We start from the raw sequence: 26,519 nt of genomic DNA on the forward strand, positions 1-26,519 counted from the left end.
AGAAAAAAGCAGGCAATAAATCCTTTAGGGATCAGCTTCCTCAGTTGGTGTGCACGTTGGGGTAATTCAGGCCTGGGTTTTGTAAACTAAGCCGAAGGAGACATGGGCAGCCGTGTCAGGACGCAGGCCAGTTTCACAAGGGCAGAAACTCTGTGTGTGAGTGAGTGTGTGAGGCAACACAAAAGCTACCAGGTTGGTCCACCACTCAGCTGCCAGCTGAGAAGAAAAGCAGAAAGAAGATTGAGGAAGTAATGAGCCAGGAAAAGACACACCACTTTAGGGTCCCACACCAGGATGTTGGTGACGAAACAGACAACCGGCTCATGTCCACGTGTCTCCTTTTGTGTGTAAATGTTTACCACTCTACTGGAAATGAATGCAAACAGTAACTTCTTCCTCACATAAAGCTTCATCGAATCTGGTGATCCACTTTGTACCTCAGTGTTCCTGCAAAACACACACACACACACACTCAACTTCCAAGCCAAGAACATTTCCTCAGGGCCAGTTTAGATACAATAACTTCATTGGCTCTCGCAGTGGCCTTCCAAATTTCCCACATAAACCGCAGAGATTCCAGATGTTGCAGGGAGGCAAAAAGTCTGTTCCTCCACTGGGCCTCGAGCCCTTTCCTCCGCATCCTCAGGTTGACCAATCGCGTGGCACATCTCACATCACGCACTGTGTGTTTTTGCACTGAAGCAAGGCTACAGGCACCCATGCTGCTGGAGATTTAGATAGCCGTTCCCTTTTCACTTGTACCCAGATAACAAAAAAAACACAGCACGCTCTTAAAAGAAGCTCTGTCCTTGGGCGGTGTAGCACTGCAGCTTTCTTGTGGTTTCAGACCTGATTGAACAATTTGGCTCAGTAATCAAAGAGCAATAGCAGGCAGAAGCAGAGCAGACTTCCTGCATCCTCTCTGCACTCTGGCTCACCGGCTTTAAAACTCAAGGGCCCACTAGGACTTGTTTGTGTCTAAGTGTGAAAACAATACCTGTACTGTACTTCCAGCTTATCATGGTTGATGAGTTGAGCAGAATTTTTGGCAATAGGCTTGGCGATTCCACATGTGCTTCATTAAGAAAACTGTTTGAGGGACAGAGATAAGTGGGCTCTGCCCCCCCCCCCCCCCCCCCCCCCCCCCCGATGTTGTTAACCTAACTTTGTTTTTTAAGCATGTGGTCTAGGAATTCCCAAAGTGGCAACACACAGGTTGGGAAATAGTGTGGTTTACTAATCATAATAAGGAGTTTCAGATCTCTTAAAGCCAACTGTAACAACTTCAAATGACTTTTGAGTGACTTCTGATGTCCTATTTGACATTTGTCATGGGAGGGGAGAGTACAAACACTTACTGTGGCTTTAATTTTAAGCAGCTGTCAATTTTTCCTTTGGTCTCTGTTAGCGTTTTAACTCTGTCTTCTTGGAAAATGCTTATCCTGAGCTATAAACAGTAACTTCCTGTTTCAGTTTGTGTCATTAGGGCTAAGACCCTGCTGAAGAAAACAAGTTTTGATCTAATATTGTCAAATAATGGGATTCAATGAAATGTCACAGTTATGTTTGAGAGGCATAAAGTGTGCCTTTGTGTTGATGCCGTTATGCACCAGCGATAGCAACAAGTGCAGATCATGGTCCACTGAGAAACTCTTCAAGCTATATTCAGTTTGCTTGTTTGTGTCTAGTTTTCACTTTCATTCCTTTTTTCTTGGTTAAGTTCACACAAAAAAGATTGACGGGTTAAATTATGCCTGTTCACAAGGTTAACCTATTGCATCTCATAAGTGTGTGATGAGTCGCTATTGGCTTGACTGGCTGCATCACAGCACAAAAGTCAAAAGACAGCTACATTTGAGATGCCAGCGACTTTGACAAAATGGTTAGGTTTGATGCCATGAGAATAAGAACCTCGTCCGAGATGTAATTTCTCTAAAGTAATCCCGTTAGCTGGATGCTGCTGATTGCTTTGAAGGTACCATGGAGCACAACCTAATAAACATTTTACATCAGCTGTTATTGAGAAGCAGTTATTGAGAGAGAAGTGTACCTCTGTGATTAAATCCTCATTGCTCTAATAGAAACCAGGTGCCAGAGAGTTGTGTAAATGTTTTCCCATGGATTTTTGTGGGCAGCACAGCTTTAAGAGATTCAGACCTGACAGCATTACATGCTTTGTCATTCAATTAAACAATAGCCACATACGCTTGTCATGCCAGTTTTACATTCCTCAAGCCTGTTTTTACAAACTTTGACCCCTGTGGACTTACGCATCTACAGAAGCTTCATGGCATGGGGAATATTTGTATATGTTTTTGAGTTTTACCTCACTTATAGTTTAATTCAGGATGTCAAGTTATGAAAAATCTCAGTTAATCTGTTGAAGAAAGATTAAAAGTAAATGATCATCTATTTTGGATTTAATGGCTTTAAAAAGAACAAGCCTTACTAAAGGAAGAAACCATTACGTTACAACAGACGGCCCTTTAAGAAAACAGAATTAGTGGCCACTTTAATGGATTGGGACCAAAGTCAGCCCCTCCTTCCTCAACCACATAATCTAAACCCAGATATACACCACATGTGTGGCTCTGCTGGAAAAATGAACTCGGCTTGGGAATATATGGTCAGGAAATTTATAGCACATGCCTGAGACAAGCCCTCGGGGGCAGGGATGGAGGTGGAGGAGCGATCTCCCCATTCCCTGTGCCTTGTTTCCATTAGGCTGGGAAGTGCAATCTCCCAGACATTTCAAGGGGGCCTGGTGTAAGACCTCCTGGCCAATAACATGACCCATTCAAGGAGGAGAAATCAGTTTCCTCGCATCGGGGATTTTCCCACTACAGCAATGGGACAGCATTCCACATCTGTCACCAGACATAGGCACAGACAACGGTTCAAACTCTGGAACTGTTCAAATGTAGACATATAATGCATGAGTAAATATCAGTGTGTTTATCTGTAGGTGTTTATGAAGGATGGAGAGAGAGGGTGGACAAGGGAGAAAAAAAATGTAGTCCAGAAAGTACAGAACTTTTTCGGGGAAAACGGGAAAACGAGTGCTGCCTGGCCAAAATAAACAAGTGGGTGAGTCAGCAAAGGGAAAACATTCTCAAGCTGACTGATGTTTCCTCTCTTTGCATCTGCTATTACTTCTGCTGCCAAGGACTGCTCCAGAGGCTAAGTCATTGTCTAGCCACAATGATCCACAGTGTGATAATGCTCGTCTTTACTGTCCAAGTGGTTTCTTTTTAGAGTAAGTAGGTTGTGTTTTTTCCTCTTTGGTGATTCATGTCAAAAGAGGTCAAAACCTAGTTGCTGTTCTTCCTCCATCACCTTTGCTCTTTAGAAGATGACAGGGTTGGTATTGTCTATCTGTCCGTTCTTGCCTTCTACATCACTGAGACTGGAGACTCGTCCCTTGTTTACATTGCCAAGATCTTGTCTTCACTGTCCTTTTTTCAACCCGTGTCTACTACAGGTGCATCAAGATGGGTTTTTTTTGTGACAAAAATCATGTTATAAAAAACCTCCCCAGAAAGACAAAGTCAACAGCTGTTACTGTCTTTTGTGTTAAATTAGATATTGTGCTGTCTGTTGACATTCTGCGCTTTTCTCTGTGGGCTTCCTGGGTCATGTGACCAGTGGAAAACAAAGTGCTTGACTCGGCCTGACCCTGACCCTTTCTAAAAGACTCACAGGATCAAATGAAGCAGCTTCTTTACTGAAGTGTGTACGTGTGTTTTAGTCCTCCAAGCTACATTTTAGCCCGAGGTGAATAAGTGGTGCTGAAAATAGCACCACCCTGATCACTGGCTGCAGGTCAACAGGCCAGTGGCGAGCCTAAAAAAAGCATCTATATTTTCTGAAATACATTTCATTCCTGTCACTTGCTAAGAGTGACAGATCGCTTTTTATAGAAATACAGAAAAAGGATGTTACACACTGAGAAAACGGTGAATGTGTAAATTTTGATATTTTGCCTGGTTGGAAGTCTTTGATGTTTGCAACATAAAATGAGAAGTATGCAGCTGTTATTGTTGTCATGTCAGATAAACTAAGATCAGAGGAGTTCTATGGGCTCCTATGTGCAGTTTCTAACTCTCCCTAACATCGTATAATTTCACTTTCAAACAGAAGAAACGGAAAACTGAGCCCTTCATTAATATTCGCAGCTGCACACACTTTGGTGCCGAGATATCTCACTATGTGACCTTGCTATAATGTTTAAATCACCTGTCCTGCTCGGTAGAAAAATGGTCTGTGTCTTTTATTAATTTCAGCACTGTCACATCAGCTTCATACTGAGAGGGCAAGCTGGGGTCAGCAGAGGTTTAGTCATTTCAGAAACTGTCATTCTGTGTGTTTAGCATGGATTTAAACCTGTTACAGCAGCAATCCCAGCTGGTGCCCATGAAATGAATTCAGCTGATATGATATCACTGCTCTTAGGTCATGCACTGCCTGAGCGAGCATACAATAATAGGAGGAAATTCCTAAAATAATTATGGTAGAATGATCATTGAAGCTGCTGTCTTCAGTGGCAGCAGCCAGCTTAGAAGAGCTTACTGTGGTTATTCTTCAGGGATGACCTGACGTTTTCTTGCATTAGGATTTTTGTTGCACGTTTTTGTAAAAAGAAATTTATTCATTTTTTCTTAAACATGTAACCTGCTCAGACCTACCTGGGGAGAACACTCTGAACCCATGTTAAGCTTTGAGTAATAGACCACATTGTCCCAAACAGAGGTGGAAATTCTGGTAACAGCTAACGCATACACTCACAGACTATTTCATTAGGTGCACCTGTTTGGTTGCTCATTAACACAAATATCAAATCAGCCAATCACATGACAGCAGCTCAGTGCATTCAGGCACGTAGACATGGTCAAGATGACCTGTTGGACTGAAGTTAAAACTGAGCAACAGAATGGGGAAGAAAGTGACTTTGAATGTGGCATGGTTGTTGGTGTCAGATAGTCTGGTCTGAGTACTTCAGAAACTGCTGATCTACTGGGATTTTTAGCACACATAAGTATTTAGGGTTTATAGAGAATGGTCCAGAAAAAGAAAAAAATGTCCAGTAAGCAGCAGCTCTCAGGGCAAAAATGCCGCATTGATGTCACTGGTCAGAGAACAAATTCCCGACTGCTTCGATCTGTTATGAAGGCAACAGTAGCTCAACTATTTGTTACAACCAAAGAATGCAGAAGAGCCTATTTGAATGCACAACATGCCAAACCTTGAAGCAGATGGGCTACAGCAGTAGAAGACCACACTGGGTGATTTTCTTGTCAGCTAAGAGCAGGAAACTAAAGCCAGAATTTGCGTTGATCAATCCAAAATCAGACAGTTGAAAATGTTAATGTTGCTGCTTGGTGTGATGGGTCTCGATTTCTGCTGCAAGATTCAGATAGTAGGGTCAGAATTCGGTGTAAACAACATGAAAGCATGAATCGATCCTGCTTTGTATCTATGGGTCAGGGTACTGCTGTTGGTGTAACGGTGTGGGGAAGAATTTCTTGGTATACTTTGGGTCCTTTAGCACCAACTGAGCATCCTTTAAATGCCATGTCCATCCCTTTATGACCACAGTGTATCCATCTTCTGAGCATCTTCCAGCAGGATGGTATATTATTTACTTTGTCATCCACCAGATCTTAAGTAACCTTTAAGATGTGATGGAACATGAGATTTGCATCATGCATGTGGAAGTCTGTGATGCTTTCAGAATTAAGGCAGAGAACTGAGGTAGCTATGAAGGCAAAAGGGAGTTCAACCTGGTACTAGCAGGGTTTGCCTAATGAAGACTATATGTGAGTTGTCAGTTATACCTAATAAAGAAAGGCTGACTGTAAAGACAATACACAAATTTGTAAGTAAAATAACTGAATAATTATTATTAATCATCACATGCAAAGAATACCTATAATAGAGCATTTGTCTAATTTGGGATTTATTCATTTCAGTGCTATTTTTCTGGATTTTCATATTAGAATATTGTGACAGTACAGGAGAAAGTGATTGCTCACTTGTGAATTCTGTCATTTGAGAGCCACAGTGTGTATTTGCGGCGTTGCGTGGTTTGTAGCTCGTGATGCTTTCAAGTGCCCTACGTAGACCTGGGTACTACTTGAAAATTGAGCGAGTACAACTGTGGAAGCGTTAATTTAAAAAGTAACTTTGTATGCAAAGCGTTAACATTGTACACAATATTGTATTAACTGCTCAGTTGTAATAGTGCTGATAAGATGACAGCCAGCGTTACAAATGACAGAGTCAGTTTCACGGTGGAGTCCAGAAACCTTTGCTGCACAAAATATGTGTTTATGTTCTGAAAAAAATAAAATAAATATTAAACAGAGAACATATAATAAATGTGTCATAGGCTAATGTTGACTTCACTGGTTTAAAGGTAGCTAATTTTTTTTTAAAGTGAGCAGGTGTATTACTTCTACTGTACTGTAAACGTAGCTATACATTTGTTAAACGCATAAACTCATGATTCTATTTTATTCAAAACTGGGTTTTAAAATGATGTAATCTAATCACCTTTTGCTCACACCAGCCCTCCAAGCTCCGCTGCTTCTTTCCCAGATATTATGCACTGTTTCGCTATCGGTTCTCCTAACAATTTCCATGTTTCCCACGTTACTTGAAGGCGTCACGACTAGAGTGCTGTGTGTCGATACACGCGCGCACACAAACACATCTGGTGTGAAGTGGGAAAGCCGCGCTTAGTGCTTTACTGTCACTTTCTTACTTTTACTTGTCTTGCTGATTTCCGTTTCTAACTGGGAGGGATACATTTAATTCCCACTGAAATGGTGACAACTTTGTTTGAAGACCGGTCACCGGAGTCAGGTTTGCCGCCACTATAGAAAGAACTTAAAGCCGGGAAAAAGGTGATTTTGTGTCGGGGTGTTTAAAGGGGTTTGTGAGAGACCAGGAGGAGTTTATTATTATGTCCGAGTGGAGGATTTGAGATGAATTCTAAAAGAAGGTCAGCGAAACTGAAGCTCCGGCGGTCTTTCAGCGAGCAGCTGTGGAGCTCCACATCCAAAGCCTGGGATTTACTCTGGAAGGGTGTCAGAGAGAGGAGACTGGCAGGTCAGTAGCCCGCTTCAGGTCAGGTCTTAGCCCGCGGTATAGGCTGGAATAGAGTGTCATCCACCGCAGCAGAGACTGAGGTGACCCCATCCTATTACTGGGGAGAGTTTTTTAATTCGTATATAATTCGTGTATAATAATTATTATTGTTTTATTATTGCGTGAATCAAAGTGCACACTGATCAGAGTGACATTTAAAGAGAATTTAAGAAGAGAACACATTCTTAATGTGGTAGGCTATGAATTTGTTTTTGTGTTGGTAGATTTTGTTTTGTCTAGACACTATTGATACTGTTTATCCTAAAAATTACTCCACGCGTGCATGTAGTCTGGTCTAATATTACAATTTTAAAAATTATTTTTTTAGTTGCGCTCATAGTTGAAGGTGTAGGTAGTTAGGCAGCAAACTAAAAAAAACCTGTCTAATAAATGCCATTAACTTATAATAAATACAGTTTAATACCTTTCTATAGGAGAGTTTTCCTTTATTAGCGTCGATTTTTTTATTACTTTCAAATGACAGTGGGGTCGTTACACCGCAAGGGGGCGCTGATAAGTAATTTCACCAGTTTTATGAAGTGAATGAGATTGAATGAAGCAATATTTGATCTTATTTTCTGTCACATAATTTACGTTAAGTTATTAGTCATAAGAAATTGGTTTTCATTTGGTTTTCTTTCATTAGTTATAATGACTGTATTTCTGCAGGGTAACATTATTGTGCATGCTTTCTGTGCCACTGTCTTTGAGATTATAGATCACATTTATTTCCCTTTACATTATTTGCTCATACTTGGCTCAAAAAAAAAAATCCCAAATAAACCCAAACTGAAGCAACTTTGTGACTGCACTGAAAATGTTTACACATAGGTGCTTTAACCCCTTTAAAATGCATCTGCCTTTTTCCGTGACAACACATGTGTTGCCAAGAATTATTCGGTGAAAGTGAATTTTATTTTCCAAGTAATATCAAGTATAGCATACATGTTAACTTTTTGAAATGTGTATGAAATTAACTCCATATGAGGAAGTGGCACTTAATGGCAAAAGGGATGGAAACATTTACCACAATAGGCACAGTTTTGTTATTGGTATGTTTTGGTATTTTTTTGCTTCTTCTAAGACTGTGTTACATAATGTGGAAAATGTTTAATTTTTAGAGTACTCTGGGATCGATTTAAGTTAATAATTTCAAGGTCAGTTTTTGTTGCACTGGTTCTCTTAATGGCCCTGAGAGAATTGCATCAGAAGTGAACGTCAGTCATCTGTGCAGTTGCCCGAGTGTACCGCCAGGTGCAGTAAAGTGACCACAATAGCGCCTTATGTGGGGAAAACCACATGAATTACAAAACAGCTCTGTCTTCACTGGTGGATTTGAAGTGCTGTAGTCATTCAAATGGAGACCAGATGTTTTTACGTGATACTTTAGAGAAGTTGTTGTTGAGTTTGCGCACAGAGTTGTATATCAGATCTGATCCATGCTTGGCTCAGCTGTGAAGCCTGTTTAGGAACATCACTGGAGCAGCAGCTGAGTTTGCCAGTGTGTGGATATCTGACACATTAATCTTGCATTCTTTTCCATATGCAGCATGTGAAGCTGCTTATGTAGACACTGAACAATGAGGGGACAAATGCTGCATAGAGACCAGACCCAGATGTAGATGGTTGACATATGGGAATTGATTTGAATCATTTGTGAACTCTGTCTGAAAGTTTTTTCTTTTCTCTTTTTTTAGGGTGCTAGGTGCGGTACAAATATATATTTTTGGATATTTTCTTTTTTCAGTGTATATGTAGATAATGGTGCTAGTGAGGTACTCGAGATGGATTTGGCCTGTCAGCGAAGAACTTATGATGTCACAAAGAACTTATGTTGCGACATCGCTGGAGGTGACCCTTATACAGCTGAGAAATGGCAGCTGTTTCACAAATTGTGTTTGCACCTTAAAATACTAACGAACTGGCCTAGCTAAAAGTTTAGTTTAATTATTTTTTTAAATAAATTATACAGTATCTTATATTATGAAGATAAATTTAAGGCCATTCTGCAGCAAACAAATTTAAAACCAAAGCTTTAATAAGCCTTATCAACACCTCTGAGATTAATGTGTGTTCATTACATATTCAAACAAAGAGATGTGAGCTGCCAGCCTATGTTGATAAGTTTAAATCGCAAACTTTTTTTTCGTTATAAGGTGACAGTCCAAGGTTATCACTTTGAGACTTTGAGCCTTTGTCCAAATCCTAGACATTAATTAAACCTCTTAAACTGAATTTTTGTTGGCAAAGCAGAAATATTCAAACTGAAAGTTTAGCTTTGAGCGAAATGCCTGATTTGATTTGTTTGGCTTATTTAGGAGCTTTGGAGTAAGTTGTGTTGCAGCCTTAGAAGTCAGCCGTAACAGTATTTTATTTGACATTTAGGTGTTGCAACTGAATTCTGTGGAGGAATACAAATATACAAGATTGCCTGTATTGTACAGTAGTGTGACGCATGTATTACAGCTCTTAAAAGTGTTAAAATATTTGGTTTATTTATAAACTGAGGGTTTAGTGGTTTTCTCTGTCAATCATCACTTTAGTGAGTTGAGACGTTCTTGATCCGTGTGTCCAGTTCTGATAGATTGTGGAGACATAAGCATCCTGGAATAAAAAATTTCGAGATACTTTGGTCTGCTTCCTTATTTCCCAAGGGGTTGCCACAGCAGACAGATCTGCACGTTTGATTTGGTACAGACTTTACACGAGTAAGCCTTCTTAAAACCTCCCGTTTATCTGGGTATGGCATTGGCATTAGGGCTATCTAAGCCAGAAATTGGGTTTTTGTGTGTCCCCCAATCTTGAACTGGGGATCATTTGCAGATTATGCCTGGTGTCTAAACCCACAAATATTCCTTCTGTACTCAGCTTTGGAGCTCAAGCTTCAAATCCAGAAAACAGAATTTTTTTTGAATCACAGAATCACACCTGGCTGATGGGTATGCTAGATATTTGTTTAAGTGTCAATAAGCAGCTTTGAGCGACCGTCCTCCTGTCATAATTTTATCTGGACATTTTACCCCCAGCAGAAGCAAAACTTACAATTAACCAGTCAATGGTGAAATAATTGGTTTGTAGCATTTATGTTGTTAAATTCACTCCCAATGACAAATATAGGCATGAAGTCTTGCTAAAAAAAAAAAAAAAAGCATCCAAGAGCTGAAGTGAGTTAAAAAGTTTAACCATCTCATCATATAGACCTCAACTGGTCTTGCAGTATTTGAGCGTGATGATCATGCAGAGCTGAGTTCAGCAGTCAGAAATGTGGTGGCTGATGAAGTGGAAATCTTCTGTCACACTAGAGTTATTCTTAAAACTTAACCACAGGAAACATACCCACACCAGAAGCAAGACTGCCCAGTCCAGAATCCATGTGTCTGCTGCTGAATAAAACCACATCAGACTAGCGTCAACTTACTCAAGATGATTTAGAATACAAGTTCCCCTTTTGTAATCACACATGGCAGAAAGTGAGTGGAAAGCAATGAAAGTTTGACATGCATTAAAAGTCTGCATTATGGCTTGGGCCTAATAATGAAGTGTTCTAGTGCTGCTATATGTGAACTGGACATGATTCAAACCCAGTATCACATATATCTATTTTTTTCCTTATGGGGTATATAAACAATAAAAATCCACTTTATGACATGGTAGCTATGTTGACAGAGCCTCTGTATGTTTTTGTGCATCTGTAATGTGAGTCTGGATTCCTGTTGTCATGTGGTATAGCAGTTGAGCTCTGAAACCCAGACAGTGGCGTGTTGAAACAAGTTTGATAAGGGCTGGAGTCACTGCGCTCCCTCTAAGGACAGACCACAGCCATTTCATCATGGCATGCGGCATAAAGTTAAACACAAGGACATCTCTGAGTACACAGAAGATGTTGTAGCTCTTTCACGATCACCGCTCAGGTATTTGAGCATGGACGGAGACAGTGACACCATTAATCTCATTCACTGTCATTTACAAGATTGATTTTGTAATGTGATACGTATGATGCACTCGGTGATATACATCGTCTAGACAAAAGGGAAGAGAAATATGCAGAAATGTTTGCCCTCATTTTTTGCATCTAACACTTTAAGCCATTCTTTCACAACATGAATGAATGCAGGTGTTTGTGTGTGTAAAAAGAGAAAAAAAAAAAGAGTCGTCACCCAATGAAATCATCTGAATGGTGTCGCACCATCACCTAGTGCTTTTAAAAAAGCAAGAGCCTTGTATTAAAATAGCGCCACTTGAGGGTGTGGGGAGGGCCATTAAACCCAGGAGAAGTTTATGAAAATGTGAAGCGGGCTCTGAAGTGTGCTGCTGAATTGTGGTCTTTGTGAGCTTAAGCTAGGGTGGATTATGCCAGCTAGTGAGAGGAACAGACAGGGGCTGTGTTTAACTTGGTGGCTTGCCTATTTGTGCTCTATTCACGTGTATGGCGCCATGCTCACACTAAACAGACAAGCCTGTATGCTGAGGCCGGGACAGTCACTGGGAGAGTGGCAGGGGCCTTGATTGGCACTGGGTGTGTCTGCTGGTACCAAAGCATATTTCAGGTATTAGAAGGCTGTTATTTTATGGTGTAAACTGGCTGACAGAAGTGGACTTTAAAATCATAAGAATATATGATTTAGTTTGCCATTCCAAATGGAGTAAGTGACTTGCTTTTGAAAATATTTGAGATGTGGTTTTTTTAGCTTAGAGGAGATTCATTTTTGGTTTTACTTGTAAAACCTGAAAAGAAGGTGGAGTCAAAAAATCCAACCTTGTAACGCCGTTTTTATGCTGAGCTTTGTTTAGTGTCTGGAGGATATGTTTGGGATATTTTCCACAAAAAATAGTCCAAATGAGATGTGTTTGTAATACTGGAAATAATAAGCCATGTGGAGTTGCCTGGATAGAGCGCAAATAAAGTGAATGCACCGAACTGTCACCTACACTGCCCATACATTGGTGCAATCTAGCAGTTTCAAAGAGCGGCTAATATCTGATCTCACTGGGATAGGACATTTACCTTTTCACAAGCTTCTAAAAAGCTTTAGGATTGCAGGGGATATGTTGCTCTGTCATTAATAAGCACAAGGGAATCAGAAAGAATGTGTTTAAGGGAGCATGTGATTGTTTATCTTTATTTTAATGCATTGTACATTGATTTAGCAGTTACTTTGTTACTGTCCTGGAATCTCTTACAAGAAAATGAGCTTGCGGAGTTGCATATGAATAAATAAACAAATAAATGGGGGCGAGGGGGGGGGGGATTATATGCAAAAAGAAGTTGTAATAAGTTGTAGCGATTGTCCCATAAATACCTCATTTTTCCTTTTGTTCTACACAGCTTTGTTTAAAGTCACAGTTTGATAGATGTCTGTTGGTTCATGGCAGAAAATGGAAAGTCATTAAGTCTTTGTGTACCAGCTACAACAGCTGCAATTATGAGGAACTATTACATGATAATAGTCAGATTGTACAAAAGTGAGACTAAACATTATTGTGTCAGGGAGATGAAGCCTTTAATTTTGATCATCAGAACTGAATAAAATACTTGCTGGAGATTGATCTTTACTTTTCAGTTTAGTAAAGTGGAATTAGGTCAGTTGTGTTCCAACTCCAGGCTATTTTTCCTGTGAGTAGCTGACACTTTATAGGCAGCCTACTGAGAGCACTTCCTGTGTCTGGCTGTTATGAGAGGCTGTTATGTGGTGGGGGTGGGTGAGCAGAAATAAGACTTCTCAAATGAAGAACAACTTCTCGCTCTCATTCCCTTTCCGTAGTTTTCTCGAAAACGACACCAAGAATTTCTCGTGCTGTAAATTTGGTGCCTGTGTGACCTGCAACAGCACAAGTATTGTTCTAGCACAGGGAGGGTCTGAAAGCCACTATTTTTGTAAGCCCTCCCAAACCCCTCTTCATCCTCTCCTGCTCTCCTTACTCAGTTCATAGGCATTCCAGTGGTATTTATATTTCCCTCCAGAGCAGGGGGAAGTTGACAAGTATTCACACAGACATTGGATTCAGCTCAGAAAGGTGGGCAGTACTCCCACTGCCTGCTTGCAATTGGTTTCATTTTGGTCACATGGCCTGCAGAGACAGGCTGAAGTGTTGGCACTCCTCCCCCCATAGCCTCCGCTGTGCCCTCCCTCTCTGCTCACTTTAGGCTTTTCGGGCATGTATGTGAAGTTTTCTGTTGGTCAGACCCTGTGTGGTTGAGTGTGTATCAGCCAGGGGATAGGGGCTTATTACAGTTATGTTTTGGGAGCTTTCCGAGTCCACGGCCAGTGAGTGCCTTGGGAGTATGACCCCTGAGACTCAGGATATATACCTGAGAATGGACCATCACCGCAGACGCTCTGGCTACAGGTTGGGCAGGATTATTGCCAGGCAGCAACTACTCAAGAAGATTGCTGGAGGTAGGAGGCTTGTTAGGACAGAAGTGACAGTTCAGACAATTGTTCAATTCTTTTGGTCGTTTGGTTTTTGAGTGAATTTGTCATTTTTCCAGGATTGAGAGGAATACTGACTAAGCAAGGTGGTAGTCAAAACATGGAGTGAATAAGTTCTGTCATGTGTTTGTGAATATGAGGCTGTGATTGCAGGATGATATGTTGACAAAGTAGTAAGTGTCTTGTTTTGATTGGGATAAGCTGATTCTCTTTTTCATATCAGTTTGTATCTCTATTGGTTTCTCACTTATTTCTAGATAAAAGTGGAATTCAGTGTTAACAGGCTTTTAAAGACACATGTACCGGAAACAGGGTGTGCTTGTGTGTATCGCTGCAGAAGAGAAAAAAAAAACTTGACCTTTAGCCAACAGGTAGTCAAGGGTGCAGAGGTGGTAAATAATTGGTATTGACTGACTATAACAAATACAGATAGGTGATAAGCAATAGGGTCAGTTATGTAAGAAGAGCTGGGCCCACAGTGTAAACACAATACATCAATGAATGTCTTGACTTGACAGGTTTACAAGCACTCCGTTCATTTAAAGATTGCTGCTTGCAACCAGGTGAGCCCTTCGCCTTCAGCTTCCTCCAGGGCCTCTAACCTCTTTCCTTTGTCTTTAAATACCTGGAGACTTAAATCCATTCCCCAGAGGCCAAGAAAGGGCATGTATAACAACAAAGACGACTAAATACTACGACTCCCACTCCCTCATGCAGGTGTGAGCACTCTGCCACTGGATCAAAGGGTGGCTGCATTTCATAACATAAGCTTCATTGCTAAGAAACTTTGGTCATCAGATGGTAACGTACAGCATAGTTCTCCTCTCAGTCACAGTAACAAGAGCATGAGTCAGATAATGCAGCCTTGTGTGGATAATATTTTGTATCGCCGCAGAGGCAAGGGCAAAACACAAGGCTTGTTTTTGATTGTGATGATGTAAAAGATGCACAAAGGGTGCTGTTGGGTGGATTTCCCAGTACTGCGTGTGTGTACGCCTGTTTTCTGGTGGAAATCTTTATGATCTGGTGTGTACTGACGTGTGGCGTCATGTAACCAGACGTGTTGTTTTCAGATCACAGATGTCTAGGTTGACAGCAAACCAACATTGTGGGTCATCTATGACACGGACAGAAAACATGTATGTTTAAAGTGCAATTTAAGATGCTTTTATTCAAGTTAACTCATTTTAATAACAGGGTTTCTTTTTATGGGAGATCTTATTTGTCATGTTTTTGAGGAGTATCTTGGAGTCTTTAGTTGGAACCAGTGTTTTGTCACAATTAAGCAATTTTCCTGCTGTGTGACTTTTTAAAAAATACTTTAAGAAGCATTTTAGTTGTTTATCACTGTTTTTTGGTTCTTTTTCATCAGTTGTGTATCATCTTGTGCTCTTATACCAGTCTGAAATGCTGAAGCTAACAGTGAAGTGGTATTTTAAAGCACTGGCTACAGAGCCACCGAATTGATCTTTGTGTATTGGCAGTAGCTGCTGCATTCCAGCTGGTCGGCCCTGTTGACACAGCAGGTTGAAAGTGAGTGTGGGTCATGGTGATGGGCAGCATTACTCATGTATTGTTTCATTCCAACATTCCAGGGACGGCTGTTCGATCTTAGTCACGTTTCCGATTAGATGACATTTCAAGGTATCCTGAGCTATCTGCGTGGGATCCTCCTCAGTCCTTTAAGTTAAGGTATCGTTAGTTGTTACTCTCGAAATATTCTGTCTTTCCAGCTTGGAGAGTAGATGGATGTGCACGCACAGCTGTGTGAATTAAGATGAGACAAAAAAGGTATGTTGGCTGGTTCCAGATCTGAAGGGGTCTGTATATTACAGCAGGAATGCGTCTCTGTCCTTGAAAATATTTCTGAGATTTCAGAGGAGTATCCCACATGCGATTACTCTGGAGGGCTTACAGTCTGTCTGCAGCTTTTTGCCCTCTCCCTCAAATCCTCCCTGCTCAACCCTTGCCGGGATTCTCAGAATTTCTGCATCTGTTTGTTACTATTCATAGGGCAGAGATACATACAGTACATCATACATTTAAACAGCCATTTGTGTCCAGGCACTGCACATAGTCTCTGGTCAAGAATGTGTCGATTTTTTGTACTGTTGTTCTTGTTTAAAAAAAGAAACGACCTTTATTACTTTATTCCTATAAACTCTGCCAGACTATCATGAAACTTGACTGTTCATCGATTGTTCATGGACCATTTTTCCTCTGTGGAAGCATTCCTGTTTTATCATGGAAAACTTCTGGAAGCTTCATCTTTGCTGGAAATCCAGTTGAAAGCCACATTGCTACATTTTCTCGCTTACTGTGTTGGGCCCTTTTCCTAAGTGAGGGGCTGTTGTGTTTTGAACAAGAAGCTCTGTCCAGTGTGACCCTTCCATGGCCTTTCTTCATGCCTTATTGACCTTGGCGCAGGCAGTGGGCTCCAATCTCTAGCCTGGAAAGGCCGTTAGTGCTTTCCTCCATAGCTGAGGACAAATCCTGCTCCTTTTAATATGACAGAAGTTACTGAGTGGCAGCTGTGTGCATATCAGTGAATCTGTCCATATCCAGGAAATATGCAGTGCATCTTTTCTTTTGCTACCATGGCTGTAAGGCTCCTATCTTAATTGTGCTGTCAGCTACATTAGTACTTATGTTGCCACACAGCAACACTTGGTAAACACCAAGTGTTTTTTTTTTGTTGTTTTTTTTATCAAGGTTTCATGACAAGGTTTATATTTCCTGTAAAGTTTAAATGATTAAAAGAGATAAGTTACTGAGGCAGAAATGTTTGAGTGGGATAATGTGTGTACTGCTTGCAGATTTTTAAGTAGTTAGCATAGAGGAGACAGGACCACTTAAGCTTTTTAAGAGGACAAGCTGCACCGTCTGTTCTTCCTCTGACTGGAAGATGGTTTGAAAACTGCATTGGAAATGGGTTTGCATTGTTCTCTCTTTTGAGAAGTTGTATCAGTAGAAGGGGCTCTTTAAAGTAAGGAATCCAGTGAGACCATGCCATGTCCCTCTCAAGGCTCCTCTGCCAAAGCACTGCATTATTCATCAGCGGTCTGCTACAACATGTGGCGCGTTTGATGAACTGAGTGTGAAACAAATATAACTGCTCCTTCTTTCAAATGAAAGTATGATGATAAGTCAAGATGTAGCCTTGCATATTATTAACTTGGCTCCTGCAAGCCTGTTTATCTTTTATTCATGAGTTTCTGGGCTGTAGCTGAGAGTGCTATGCAGATTTTGATTGCTGCCTTAAGGGGGCAGTAAATAAAACTGACAGGGAGGGAAAAGCAATTTTGACAATGTGCTTAGCTGGTTGTCTACATCCAACATTACAGTCATCACAATTCAGATAATGAAATCTATGGCTTGTGCTGTTGCAGTTTGTTCTGTTGCATAATTACTAAAATTGGGTGTGTATTGGTTTAGGCATAACAATGCTATGTCCCAATCCATACCATGCTATTTCTAATTAAGTCTTAGCATTTAGTGTTTTTGCACTTTGGTGTTTTTTGCAAAAGTGAAGCTGCTTAGCTGAGGAAAAATAGAAAATTCAGGATGTAAGCAAAGAGTCTTAAAAAGACTTTAAAAAGTTCTTCCTTTTTCACATTTTAATTGGCTGCGATAGTCAAAAGCTGCTAACTGACTGTCATGTGCTGTTGGACGTATTGTATAACTTCCTGTTTACTGAAAAGTATGTTGAAATCTGTGTGATAGTTAAACATAGTAGTTAAGATGTAGATATAGTATGTATATGAGTTTGGTCACATGCCAATGTGGTTTTTATTCTCTGTATTGCTGTGGGTGTGAACATTTGAGGACAATGTGCTGCCTGTTCTTTCCAGGGTGTATGCAAGCTAGGATGGTACTCAAAAAGGTTAAGAATTTTAGAAAATTAATGTTCCAGTTGTTATACGTTTTATTGTAATTCCTGTTTTGCCATTTACATCTACGAAACCAAAAAGCTTTTTTCCCCCCCAAAGACTTTCTTCCTAATGCCTGTTTAAAAAGTGTAAAGATAAATAGATTGTTAATGTTCAACATTGTTTAAACAACCCTTGTTTCAGATTTTTGTCTCCCAATCCTCCTTTGTTGAACTGGCAAATGGAAAAAGGTCTGAATTTCAATGAAAACATCAGGCGTACACATTTTATTTCAGATATTATTTGAGTGTTAAATAATAGAGCACATATACACTTGTATAACAGAGCTATTTAAACTATAGCTCTACATGGTTCTTGTTGTAGATCCCACTGTTCCTAAAGTCAAAATGTACTGTGTACAGTTTGTTAGTTGTTGGAAATTTCTTGCTCTGTTGACTAAAAAACAGAGGGGAAAAAAAACAAATGGTTAAGAATCTTGTAACTCTCAGGAACAAACTGGCTCACTCCAACCAACCTCTAACAAGTAAAGCAAAGATCGCATTCATAAAGCTCTTTTGCAGATTCCCACTTTTTGCCTGTATTTGGCAGGGTGAGCTCACATACTCTTTGCAAGCTCCTTCTCCTGTGTGTGAATCAGTTGAGGCTGACAGCTGCCACATGTGTGGAGCTAATTATTTACTAGGTGCAGATTGAAGAAATGCCTTGGCTGCACTGTAACAGGAACACAAAGTCACATATTAACAGAAGTGCTTTGGAAAACTGCTCAGATGTTTTATATTCCACATGCCACTAAAAAATGCTGTACTGTTTTTACAGTGAATAGTAGATTTATTTTACGCCTTGGTCTTGGTTATAAAAGAGATTATATAGTCAGTGCCTTTAGGGGTCTGACCTGAAATTTCCACATTTGCTTATATATAAATGTATTTTGTATGGATGTGAAATAAAAAATATAGATAACTATGTATTACACAGTCCAAAATAATTGGTGATTAAAACACAGTGCTCGAAGTGCCAGAGTTTAACACTTGACTGACCTCTTGTGGTAGAAATGTGCATTACAAGTCATAGCTGGAAAAAAATGACAGAAGTGTAAAGGCAGCGCACATCCAGGTCACAGACATTCAGCCGCCGTCTCTCCTCTTTATAGGCTGTTCAGCCCTGACGCCGACGGGCACAGATGAGAAGTGGTTTTACATTTTTAAGTTATTGTTCTGTGGGTAAGAGTACAAATGCTCTAATAGAGCAGAACAGTCACTTAACTCTATGGGTGGCTGGCAGTACTGGTAAACCAAAGCTGTACCTCGTCATACACAAAACTTGTGCTGACAGTATGATCCTCTGTGCTGCCACTTACAAGTCTGTTCCATGAGTACATCAAGCTCCTGAGGAAATCTTGTAGCCACTCACTTTGAAGTTGTTAATTAGGACCAGCGTCCCAAGGGATGCTCCATGCTTTTATTGTGGAGGTCCTGAGAGGGCTTTCTCACGGTATGGGGCCCTTGCTCTGACATTGGCCCTCTCTCTACCCTCTGACTCTCCCAGGCCATTCCCAGAGAAGGAGGGAACCCTGCATAGTGCCCTCTGGGAACCTTTCCAAATGAGAAGAAGGAGGACCTAATAGAGCTCTGCAGGATCTGACTTCAGAAGGATTTCTTCGGGATGTTTTTTTCCTTTCTATTTTTGTCTTTACTCATTACTTCACTCATAAACTACACAGGATGTGTAAGTTTATACTAATTATCTCAAAAAGTTGATTCTGTTCATCTAGATGTAGCCTTTTCAGTGGGGGGAAACGTTTCGTCACTCATCCAAGTGACTTCTTCAGTCTCAGCTGACTGCAGGTTTCCCCAATCTTATAAACAGTACATTTGCATAATGACTGAAACTAGCACCACTGATGAAAAATGGGCTGTGAGGTCAGTTTCTTGATCATTAATATGCAAATTGTCACAAGCATTGATCAATGGTCATGAGAAGCATTCACAGAGAGTTGGGGAATGGCTGCAATCGCAGCATTGTAAGATTGTGAAAGATGTACCCTTAGGCCCCCTCCTTGATTCAGAGATGCTCTTTCTCTTTTCACGAAAAATGGCCTCCCTGACTCCCCGCTCAAACCAGCGTTCCTCCCTGTCCAGGATGTGTACATCCTCACCATTGAGAGAGTGGCCACTGGTTGCTTAGTGCTTCTGTGTTGTGCCATCCGCTTAGCCAGAGGTTGTTGGTTTCCCCGATGTATTAATCACAGTAATTCTCCTGGCACTTAATGGCGTACACTATAATACTCTGTGCCAGGCAACTGGATCCTTGGGGTGGACCAATTTTTGGTGCAGCGTGTTTTGAGGTTTGAAAATCACAGAGAAAATGTGCCTCAGCTGTTCCGATACTCCTGACTCATAAGGGATCACTAAGGGTTTTCACTTAGGCAGCAGTTGTCCTTCTTCCCTTCTGGATCACCTGGAGCATTTTGGGATTTCCTTACCTGGATGATTGAGCATGCATCAAGACATTTATACTAATTAGCATCTGATTTTTTTTTGATCTGTGTGGGTGCCACAACTTTAGAAACATGTGTCATAAACCTTCCAGTAATTCTATTTTCATGTTACTGTCAAGATTTCACCTGAGCTGGCTGAGAGTTTGTCAGTAATTCTTAGCAATTAGTAATTCTTCTTCACTGGAAAACCAAATTGTAGTGTTTACGTAGACTATCAAAGAGAATGGAGAATCAAGGCATGCACCCTATAGAATTTCACATAAAAGACAAGATGTATGGACTTCGAATGCGGATGCATCAAAGACCTACTGTATAAGAACTTGTTTAGTTTGTTTGTACATTTAACTACATGACCACATGGGAAACTGTAGGAGCTAACTGTAACAGAGCTGGCATAAAAGACGAGGAGGAGGGAGTCAACTAGAAAAGCCAGGACAGGAATCTTGCTGAGAGAGGGAAAAGGAAAAGAAAGAGGGGAGGTAGCAGACAGCTCCAAGGAGATGTTAGTGAAGAGAAAGTGGAGCTCACCGTAAGTCTGATAGGATTGCAGGCCTTACATCTTGACTGCAGGGAGCACAGATGTCCACAGGTACAATAGCTCTCTAGGATCTGTTTCAACAAGCTATGCTTCCTATATTGGCTTTAAAAAAAACCACAGTTTTGAAAAAGGAAAATTTATGAGAGCAGATAGCAACTCCTTGGTGCATGTTATTACTGCCCTGCCCATGTTATTAATCTTGCACTGTGTTACTTATCTGTTGATAGAGTGAATAATTTCATCTGAAAACTAGAGCGATGATTAATCTATAAAGATCACTGTGGGTTGAGGAAATAGTCCAGGGTTTCAGGGACTTTTGCCTGCATGAAGAAGGAAATCTGCAAAAGCCAAAGCTGATACTTTTATCACAAAAGAAAGCAAATCCTTAAGAAAAGGGCCTCCACGATGGTTTTCAGAACACTTTAACATGCGTGGGAATGTGGCTTCAGTTCAGTGTCTGGAAGTGTTTAGCTTTCACATTGTCTCTTGGAAGTTGCTGCGGTATGTATTTCACAGAAAGGTCGACTGATTGATTTCTCCTCTATTCAGAGCTGTTGGCAGTAAAGTGGAGGTACATGGGGATCTGGAAATTACCATCCTTTCTAGAGTTTGGGGTCAGAGGTCCCTTCTGTAGTAATAGACACTTCTGTTTAAGTGTCAGTTTGAAGCCATGTGCCAAAGTATCCTGTAGTGTGACCAAAGGGGAGGAAGCAGAACACCTGTCTGTGAAGCAGAAGTACACTTGACACTTCCCTCAGTTTTTGCTATTTGCAAAGCAACCCCAGGGATTCAACATGTGATTGTTAGAACATTTTCTCAAAACCAAGTGAATGTGAGACACTGTAACAGCCTGCTCAGCCACGTGGGCCCAGCATCATACCCAGTTATTTGTCTTCTGGCTCTGACTCCCAGCCAGCAGGAATGGCTATCAGTTTATAGTTTGTGTCTGGGATCATCTGTAAATCCTCCATGGAAATGCTGTTTGTGGCAGCACAAGAGAGTGATTTTGAAAGCTTTCCCTTTTCTTTCTGACTGTTGACTTGGAACATAAACTGATATTTGCTTTTAGAACCCATTTGTAGTTATTTACTAGAGTTTAGCAATGTTTGGATTATCATGAATCGTGCCATTCCCGCATGATTTTCAAGCTGGAATTTTACTGAAGTTTTTTTTTTGTTGTTTTTTTTAAGCCTACTGATGATCAATACTGCACAGGAATGAACGTATGTGAGTTAGCGTCTTGGTATTTAATTGTTGTCACTGTGCATTGTATTATCATTACTAGCTTGTGAATGCTTAAAAAGCTCTAATGGCTATTTCTAGACAAAAGACAATATAAATGGTGAAAGAAAGCGAGCTGATGGGTTGTTTCCCCTGAAGATGAAAGAACCTTCTCTCTGGGTGTCCTTCAGAGGTGAAGGAGAGTGTTACCACAGCTGTGCTGCTCTTGTTTAAATTCAATACAGGACCTCAAGAGAAAAACACAGCCAGATGACTTTTGACCCAGCAGGCTTTGGCAATGGTCAACAGCAGCAGATCCCTAGCTCACGTAGTTATGTTATTTACTCTCAAAATCAATAAGTGCTTGCTGTGAGTTTGTGTGTGTATGTCTGCTGAGAAATGAAAGGTAGACTTCAGTCATTAAAAATGTAAGGTTTATAACTTTTAACAGACAAAGAAAAGAATTAAAGACCAAATGATGATGATAGATTAAAAGGCTGGTCTGTGGATCTAAGATTTAATTGTGAAACCTTGCACTTACACAGGTTCAGAATGCTAATGCCTCCTTGGCACCAGCTTTTTCTGGGCTCACACTGTGATTGTCCTAAAGTCTCTGTTCTTTTGGAGGACCGAGATTTTCTTTATCCACTTTGTTACTGGAGACCTGTCGGCCAATGAAAGGATCTCTCCACAGGTCAGTGTGGACCACAGGGCAGAAGTTGGCCCAAGATTTGCACAGCTCATTTGTATTTGGGGACATTTTGCCTTGGTGTCTTAGCAACACAGCCAAAAGCTGATCATTTTAAACCTGCATCCTGTGTCGACCGCAGGATAACAGGTCCCCTGTGTGCCCCACAGGATCAAATGAGGGGGTGGAGGTCCCTGGATGATTCAACATTGGCTCTCTGTAATTACTTGGCCTGTGGAGCCATCTAGCTCATGTGCCAATCAAGAACAAAGTCAAATCTGCAAAGGTACTCTGTTGTTACTCAATACGAGAGAAACGAAGTCTCTTTAATTTGACTAGTATTCTTTATTTCACTATCTTGGTAGTTTATCAGTGATAATGTGAATGTTATAAACTGAAAGGCAGTTGTGATGTTAAGCAGTGGCACCTCCTGTTTCGCTGTGGCATATTGTGCTGAGGATATTGGAGTCTGAGGGACATGTAGAGCTTTGTTAATTAAGACCTTCTTTTGAAATAGGAAGGCTTTATTCCCACGGCATTAGGTGAATTGCATGGGGCAGCACACTATTAATCCACCTTGTGAATTGCGAGCATTTCCTTGAACTCTTCTGTTCTCTTCTTTTGCGCTTCCTGTTTGCTCCCCTGTACACAATTATAAGCTTTGAGACAGAAGGAATGTAAGGCTATTTTCTGCATGAAACATCAGATGTTGTGGTTTTGTTGCAGACTAGGAGAAGGGCAGTGTGTTTCCCCTGGCTGTCTGTCTAGCCTTAGCTGACTCCTCACAGTGAGTGGGTGTCTGTATGCAATTAGCATCATAAAGGAGAAGAGAGGCCTCACCTCTATGCTTCCAAGGATGACGACACCTTCTAGTGGAATCTTTTTTTTTTTCCATATCGCTGGTTCTGTTTGTCATTCTCCAGGTGTTCCTATAGACAGTCTCAGTACTCAGTTACAGTCTGAGTCATCTGGCTGATTCATTTTGTGGCACCGAAGTATGGAGGAGGCACATTTGTGTGGGCATACACAGATAGTAAATTTAACCGTTTGTTTGAGCGTTTTAAAGTTCTGCCATGCTCTTAGTGTCTTTGCTGTTAAATGATTTATTGAGGTAACTAAAGTGGAGGGACTCTGCCATTCTGTCTGTGCTTGAAGCTTTATACCCAGTCCTGGCCCCATTAGACCAGGAGAGGAAATGGCAGAAATGTCACAGCGAGGCAGGCAGAGGGCAAGCGGAGTACATCTGGAATTCTACTCACATGATAGGAAATTATGGATGGATATGATATCCTTACGTAATCGCGGAGCCATGGAAAACCCTGATCATTTTAAAGTGGCTTTATCCGCATATTAAACCAATAGATTTTCCTCATAAATCATAATTGTGGGGATTTAATCTCTTACAGTATAATGTTAAATCAGGCTATTGATGTATTGTACAGCCAATCCGGTCCCTGTGTCCTTCTGGATTTGATTTATAAAAACATTTGTTTATTTGATTCTTTCACATGTTTAACTTTAAAAGATTTACATTGAACTCTAAGGTAAATTGAGTTGACTTTTTGCTTTTTTAAAAGTGTGTTTGTGTCTTTTTAAATTCTAAAATATATTTTATTTAAAGATTTAAAAAAAATTGTGTTCTTTATGCATTTATTTAAATGAAACTGCACTCTCACCATATCAGATGACTTTGAGTGTATTTGTTTTGCTTCAGACATAGAGTTGAAACAGATTGACATATATTACTGTTAGGATGATGTTAGCGCAGAGTCTTGTGAGCCGAGGGGCTCAGCATGATTCACTGCTGCTGATTGCTGACAGTTTATGTCATGGTTTTCCCAGAGTTCAGCTGCCTACGTTTTTTCCATTTCATTGACCCGCTGTAACAACATCTGGAGTCTGTAAAAACCGTTCTTCCCTTTTGTTTGTTTAAGTCAAACTTTTCCCACATCACTTTTAACACTTCTTGGATGAAGTTTCGAGAAAAAAACTGTAAAAGCTGACCTCATGTAATCTGGCCAGAAAACTGACTGAGAGTAGAGAAACATCTTTTAGGAAATGGTAGGAAATTCTTAATTTTTAAATACAAAGTATTGAAATACAAGAGAGTCCAAGGATTCAGAGGCAATCTCCTCTGTTGGCTATAGCTTAGATGTTTGCCAAAAATCTGCTGAGTGGGGTATAAAAGAGTTGTCGTGGGCAGAGCTGGGTAGGAGGGTCGGGCAGTAGGAGCTGAAGGGGAAGAAGACGGGGGTGAATGTTCACAAGTCTGCCACAGAAAGGGGTGGGTTGAAGGAGAGATTTAGTGTTGGGACAGGCACATGGTAGTTGGGGGTAGACGGAAAGAGAAAGGGAAAGAAGGAGCTGTGGATCTGAGTTCCAACTGGAAGCTGTGTTCAGACAGGGAGAGAGAGCAGGAATGTGGCTCAGCGTGGGAATGAAGATGCTCTGACATGCTGAGAGACACTCTTAAGATTTGATGGATATATGAAGCACTCTGGCTGTATGATGAAAACATCCCGTGAGTACATGATAATTTGTTACTGGCAGGAAACTACAGTGGTAGTTGATTTGAAGTGTTTTGGAGAGTAGGCACATTAAGACAGATGCTTCACTGACGATAATTATTTATTATTCACAATAAGAATGAATGAATGAATTTGTTCTTTTTATTTTAGATTGTTTTACAAAAGAGTATGAAAGGAAGAAGATTACTGTTTGTCATAAAGGCTCAGGACAAAACAAAATAAAAACCCGAAAAGTTTTTGCTCATGTTGTTGCCAATCAATGTTTTTCAAAAGTTTGGGATGAGACTGTGGGACTACCCACCTCATTCTGTATCTAAACTAGGTTTTCTTTGGGCATTTTGTCACGTCATATCCATGCAATGAATTACATAACAGCTGGGGTTTTTTTAAAATATATTTTTGGTAATGTTGCACAAAGAGAATGGTAAAGGAAGGACGCCCTCGGTTGCCACAGATGCTTTAGTTGCACACAGCTTTTAACATTCAGAGCCATTGTGTCACAGCCAAACTGGGTTTCATCTCTTTGTGAAACTGTAATTTTATACTGTACACAGTTTTAAAGCTGTGGGTTGTGGAGGGAAAACACAAGTTCTCATTTTTGGCATCATGCCCATCCAGCCTTTTATCCACAAGAGATTTCCTTAGAGAGAGGATGAGAGGACAGAATGTCTCAGTATCGTGTTACAGAATGCCAAACAGAGAGGAATTCCCAGCTCATGTTACTTGCTCCCAGTGGTCCAACCTGTAGCTGTGGGACACAAGAGGACCTGGCAGCGCTCTCACTATGAACTACAGTTGAATAATACAGGCCTGATATTATCCCCCTAAGAGGGAAGGCTAGCTGCTCAGAAAACCTTTAGCTCCTGCTGATACAGGTGGGAACAGAGCAGAGTGGCTCCTGGCCGCCTACACATGTTGACTTAACTGCTGGTTAAGGGGGTAAACAGCAGACCTTTTCTATCATCCAAGGACAGAGGGAACTGTTAATATTTATTCAGTTGCATGACCAAAGTCACTTTTTATAGATTTCCGGATGGAAAACAAGTAAAGCAGCACAGGTGAGTTCTGGATTATATCTGGAAAAACGTCCCATAGCTGTATATTCATTCTAACAATACAACTGCTGTAATTATGAAGTGTAGTGTGATGAATGATGGTGTTTTATGTTTCAGTTGTATTGTGTCAGGCTCAGATAGGGCTTGGAAATAAGACTTCAGATGTAATGGGAGAATTGTTTGTCAGCCGCTGGCGCAGTTTATGCACGATTATTCTGGATATAATATTTACTGTCTGTATTCTTCTTCAAATTGTGGAAAGGTTTTTGAACAATAACAACAAAAAACCCACCCTGAAACTGGTAAGAACTGTTTAATAAATAGATTTAGGTAGACATAAAATCTGTGCTTCATATGTTTTATGTAAAATAATTTACCACAGAGTCAGTTAGGTTTCTAATGCTTAAAATGTACCTGTGGAGTGACTGACCATGATGTAAGGCATTGTTTGGTTATGTGTTTTTTTGAAACTTTAAGAATTTTTGTTATAAATTAGTCTTTGGATCAGTTTGTTAATTATCG

At 40.6% G+C, this 26,519-nt stretch overlaps 1 protein-coding gene across 3 annotated transcripts in view; it reads left to right on the forward strand.

Moving 5' to 3' along the window:
- The window catches only part of stard13b (StAR related lipid transfer domain containing 13b), a 61,124-nt gene that overhangs the window by 24,441 nt on the left and 10,164 nt on the right, over positions 1 to 26,519 (forward strand). The window contains exon 1 of one of the 3 annotated variants that reach the window (XM_063492966.1): positions 13,336 to 13,547. The exons of 1 other annotated variant lie outside the window; for it this stretch is intronic. In XM_063492966.1, coding sequence (XP_063349036.1) covers positions 13,385 to 13,547 — 163 coding nt within the window. In that variant the 5' untranslated portion in view covers positions 13,336 to 13,384. Of the gene's footprint in view, positions 1 to 13,335; positions 13,548 to 24,770; positions 24,936 to 26,519 lie in introns of those variants that run through there. One more of the 3 variants, XM_063492965.1, reaches the window with a different exon arrangement.

Source organism: Pelmatolapia mariae, linkage group LG14 (assembly GCF_036321145.2).
Source record: "Pelmatolapia mariae isolate MD_Pm_ZW linkage group LG14, Pm_UMD_F_2, whole genome shotgun sequence".
Lineage (NCBI taxonomy): Eukaryota > Metazoa > Chordata > Actinopteri > Cichliformes > Cichlidae > Pelmatolapia > Pelmatolapia mariae.